Source organism: Lupinus angustifolius, chromosome LG07, assembly GCF_001865875.1.
Source record: "Lupinus angustifolius cultivar Tanjil chromosome LG07, LupAngTanjil_v1.0, whole genome shotgun sequence".
Taxonomy (NCBI): domain Eukaryota; kingdom Viridiplantae; phylum Streptophyta; class Magnoliopsida; order Fabales; family Fabaceae; genus Lupinus; species Lupinus angustifolius.
The window spans coordinates 3,094,257-3,099,941 of NC_032015.1; the positions used below are offsets into that span (position 1 = coordinate 3,094,257).

At 31.7% G+C, this 5,685-nt stretch overlaps 1 protein-coding gene across 1 annotated transcript; it reads left to right on the forward strand.

Annotated features, from left to right (window-relative positions):
• LOC109352440 (peroxidase 3-like) lies at nt 1,044–3,308 on the forward strand. The gene is made up of 4 exons (XM_019594429.1): nt 1,044–1,339; nt 1,442–1,633; nt 1,969–2,131; nt 2,636–3,308. The coding sequence occupies exons 1-4, from the start codon at nt 1,130–1,132 to the stop codon at nt 3,046–3,048; spliced, it is 978 nt and encodes a 325-aa protein (XP_019449974.1). The 5' UTR covers nt 1,044–1,129; the 3' UTR covers nt 3,049–3,308.

Sequence of the window (5,685 nt, forward strand, 5' to 3'; positions counted from 1 at the left end):
CAATGGAATTACAATATCGATATAAAAAAGTCACCCATATATTCAATAAAAATGACAACTCAACTTACCCATAAAATAAAATTAAAAAAAAGCATGCCAACTCATTTTTGTTAAAATTCTGATTGACTAGCATTTTTTGTTCCTTATACAAAAAGAACAAAAGAATATACAGGGCCTTACTCTGACGGTCTGACCTTACTTACAAAAGAATTTCCTAACCCTTTCTATCTATGTCAACATTGAGTTTTTTATTAAGTTTAGAATCATAATGATTAAGATTATACAACTGCTCTTCACCCACCCTATAATTCATCCATGTGTCACGTACTCGTTGCTATCCCAACCCAAGTCAATAGGCGCCAGAATGAAGCCACCATTACAATTTAATTTTAATTTGAACTAGTGATGGCTCAACCGTGTGACAGGAATAAAGGCACATTCCCCTAATCCAAACAGATAAGACAACTGTTATTGTTAATTTCCCCTTAAGTTATGTGTCGAAATACAAATCCAAATTTCTGTTTGGAGATGCCCATCAAATTAAATCATTTGTACCTATATGTTAACCAACGCAAGGAACGGCTTAAAGTCTTAAATTATCATACAAGCACGCATTAAATGTATGTTGTGTGTTCAAAATAAAAAGTAGCATTTCTTATGGCAAGTTTTTAAAGAAATGGTCAATATATAGCATATATGTTAGGTATCATGACTAATAACAAAATATTATAAGTTTACCTTAATATCTATCCACCTGTTGTGGATATAAAGTTTTTACACAACTAATAAATATTAATTATTAATGTATATTACTTTTGTTTGAGGATGTGTCGACCATGCAAAAAAACTAATAATTATGCACACTATATACATATTAAATTTAAATATTATTTAAAACTTATATTATATTATTAAATGAAAAATAGATAAATCAACTTGTAAGTATTATTACCTTATGTTAGTCAATCACAAACTGCATGCATGGGCCAGCTGTATGAGGTTCCCTGCTTATTGTAACTCAAAACGAGTACTATAAATAACTGAGCTCTATTCTGGAACCATTAAGAGATAAAATCTGAAGTTTCATATATTCCATTCTATAGTTACTCTTGCAACCAAGGTGCACCAAATGGGAAGCAAGAATTACTCCTTGGTTTTGATTCTTGGTCTTCTAGCATTAATTGGACCAACTCATGCTCAACTAAAACTTGGGTTCTATGCTAGAAGCTGCCCAAAGGCTGAGAAGATCATTTTGAAGTATATTCATGACCATATCCCCACTACTCCATCTTTGGCAGCTGCACTATTAAGACTGCACTTCCATGACTGTTTTATCAGGGTAAATATGCAGTTCAATTTGAAGTTTGTGCTTTCATTTCATTTATATCGGGTGATGAATATTTTGTTAAAATGTTGAATTAACATCTATATAACATTTCAGGGCTGTGATGCATCAGTGCTTGTGAACTCAACAAAAACTAATGCAGCTGAAAAGAGTGCTGTTCCAAATTTTACACTCAGAGGTTTCGAATTCATTGACATCTTAAAGAGCCTTGTTGAAGCCGAATGCCCTGGGGTAGTATCTTGTGCTGATATTGTAGCTTTGACTGCTAGAGACTCTGTACAAGCCATAGTAAGTGCTCATTTTGTTTCATCCTTATTATTACATATTATGTCATACTATTTGATTCATCTAATAGCTTAATCTTTTGAGAGATGGATATGTTTTATAAATGACATGGTATCACAACTTTGGAGAGATTATGAGATTATTATAGATTCTTGTTAGATAAGCTTATGATAATAAGATATTTTTTAATTTATTTAAAGAAAAAACTTATTAAATAAACAATTAATTAAGTCAAGGCATCTAGAGTTTGGAGGGACTGATGATTATTGTGTCTAAACTTTCAATTTGTGAATTGAAACTAAAATGTACTTTTTTTGTTTGTTCTGCCATTATTGTAGGGGGGACCCTTTTGGAATGTTCCAACAGGTCGAAGGGACGGAGTAATCTCAAATGCAACAGAAGCCTTATTTGGCCTACCTGCTCCATTTCACAACCTTACCACCCTCCTAACAACGTTTGCCAATGTTGGACTAGATACCAATGATCTTGTTGTGCTCTCTGGTAAGCCTTGCACATGCCACATACAATGCTGTGATCATGAACGAATGCTTCAAAATTATATTGGTGATATAATAAATCTATACTCATACAATACTACTCCATCACTAATTTTGGTATATCCTATGTTTGTTTATTTTATGAGATACTCACTGACTTCAGAGTAATACTCTTAAAAATTCAGTCCCATTGTCGCTAATTTCCTGCAAAATATACTTCCATTCTTAGAATTTTACCGGTATCAGAATCATCCCACAAAATATCATACTTTAGTTGTCATCACAAGCAAATAAATTTAAATTTTATATTTTAACATATAAATAATTCATTAACATTACACCATCATAGTAAGGAATGAAGCGTATGTGTGGAGTGTGAATGGATGGATGCATATCATATGGTTCCAAATACTTGTTGCTGTACACATGCAATATATATAGAATCAATGTTCATTGTAAGTTGTAAAGAAAACATTGTTTCTAAATATCAAAAGTTTAATTCTTTCAGGCGGTCACACAATTGGTCTTTCACATTGCTCAACAATCTCAACACGTCTGTTTAATTTTACTGGTAACGGTGGTCAAGACCCTGCTCTAGATAGAGTATATGCGACAAATCTTAAGAGCCATAGGTGCAAGAGCATCAATGATAATACCACACTCATTGAAATGGACCCTGGAAGTCGCAATAATTTTGATGTTGGCTACTACAAGCAACTTGTTAAGAGAAGGGGTTTGTTCACATCAGATGATTCATTGTTGGATAGTTCTGTTACAAGGTCTATTATCAACCAACAACTTCAGTCACCTCAAAAATTCTTCATTGAGTTTGGCAAATCCATGGAGAAAATGGGCCGAATTAATGTCTTGACTGGGAGACAAGGACAAATTAGGAAGCATTGTGCAATTATAAATAGCTAAGAAATCTTGTGGATCACCCATCATGTAACATTCCAACACAACTTGTATGTCCAATTCTCAATTTAGCATTTATTTTTTGGTCTGATTATTCATGTTATGCCAGGGAGTGTCTTAGTATGAGATATCCTATGGTCTTGGTATTTTTTCAAATTCTATGGGAACAATCATGTGTGTTGAAAATAGATCTTCCTGATTGAAGTATTTTTGTTGTTGTTAAGTCTGAGGTGTTTCTCCAATAAATATAATTAGGTGTTTTCTATGTATGTACTGCTGTAAGATAAGTTCTCCTTATTTTCTGAATGCATGAATGCTCTTTGTGAAGGAGATGCTCCTACGTCCTGTTCTAAAATGAAAATAACAGTTTAGTAGAGACTGAGGATAAATGGATCGGAGTATAAGAAAAAAGAAAATGGAATGAAAGAGATAAAAAGAAGAGTTCTCTTAACCTACAAGATCCCCTATTCCATGCAAATTCTGTCCCCATGTACTAAGCCAATAAAATCTCATAGAATGACGTACAAATATTAATTTATATCATTATAAATTTTACTTTTTAATCAAATAAAATTTTCTGATTAGATGGGGACACCAAAATGGGACACCCAATGAGACAGATGATCCTCATCCCAGTGTTAAATGCTGAATATAAAGAATCAAAATTGGTAAAAATGAAAGTTTGATTTCTTTTGCTTGATGACTGAGATGTGAAGTAACTGGATCTCATCTCTTCTTTCATATGTTTTTTTACTTATTTTCAAGAATAGAGTTTTCATTAAGATTTACTAGTGTTGCGCCCCAATTTTTGGCTGCACGACCTCATTAGAGTCGCCACTACATTTTTTTTCAGCCAAAAAATGTAGAAAATTTTTTGGGCCCAATCACATTGGGCCTTGGACTTTGATATCCAGGTTCGGGAGTCGATTACACCCTAGGGAAGGTATTAGCACCATAGTTGTCCGTTTGAACGGTACCCTATTATATTGCATAGATTATTAATTGTGTTATTATTATTTTATTTAATTGTATGATTGATTAATTATTTATTATGAAGAAAAAAAATTGTTTTATTATTGTGCCTCACAAGAATGACCACGGTCCTACGTATCCCTATTAAGGGAATCAAGGCTTACGTAGTTCTTTAGGTAGAAAAAATTTATTTGTTGGGTTGATTTTATTTCTTAGAAAAAATTAGAATTTAAACTATTATTTTTTAAAATGAGTGAAGTATAACCTTTATGTCCAATACCACATCTCATATTAAAACTTAGTTAAGAAATTACATTTTTTGTTTTTTATTAAAAAACCGTTTTTTAATAGGAGCGAATCATAGCCCTTATGTCCGATACCGCATCTCATATCTTAAAATTGTGAAAATGTGGTTTCAATAATTATATGACATATCATTATCAAATTTATTACACATGTAGATGAAACAGAGTAGAGGTGATGAACAACAAAAAAAGAAGATAGATGAGAAATTGGACTTACCTAGACACATGAATCAACATATTTTAATTGAGAATAAAGACTCACAGTCCGAGAAAATGTTTAGACCAACTCAACACGTCCATGTATGCATTGGGTCTGTGTGATTCCAATGACTCAACAATTATTCCCAAGACTCGATGACACTACATGAATTTAGGTATTGTTAGATGATGATTATTGTTTTTGGTTGTGTGATTTTTGGTGGGATGATTTTGGATTTTTGTATGAAAGGTAATGTTGAGGGTGAAAAAATGATTGATGAATGAATTTGTTTAATTGTTGTGTATAGGAGATTTTGATTTTGATATGGATGAGAAATTTTGTGGTTGTTGTGGATGAGAGATTATGTGTATGGAAGATGATGTTTAGGAGATTGAAGATCAGTTAGGAAAGAAATGGTATGAGCATTTTTTGGCTTTTTCTCCCCTGTCCTCTTAAGGGAAAACCCCATCTATTTATAGCCAAAGCCATATGAACACCAATTAATTCCTAGAGAACATTAAGGGATTGTGATTTTTTTTCTAATTCTCAATCTGACTTTTATCACACTTAATTGCAAGTTTTAATAGCCAAATTTTAATACTCAATCAATGTATTTAATTCCAGCACATGGCCAAATTGCAAAAAAAAAATCAATCAATACCCAAATCTTTTCAACATTCAAATTTCCATAATAATGATTATTAAAGCTCGAATTACAAATATTTGATTTTATTCTAATGTCCTTCAATATTCAAACTTCAAATTTCAATAATGATCATTAAAATATTTGGTTTTATTTGTCATTCAAATGGATCATTCATTAAATATTCATATATCCTTTATCTCTTTATTTGTTGGAAATAATTTTCTTTGGAATCAATTTAAATAAAATTCATTAAGTGTTAATGAATTCATTTATTTGATTTGATTACTCCTTTTCTAACAAAAGTCATTCATGGAATCTAATCGGATTCACATAAAATATATATTTGAGTTGATGAAATTTGTGTCAAAAATATTTATTGAAAATTTAGTTTTTTTAAGTATTTTTGGGCCGGACAAAATTGGATATTCACAACTAGCAACCAATGTAACTGCAGCTGACCCTTTTAAGCAAAATTAGCAAAAATGGTTTGCATAGTGGGATACCATTATTGTGGATTTTGA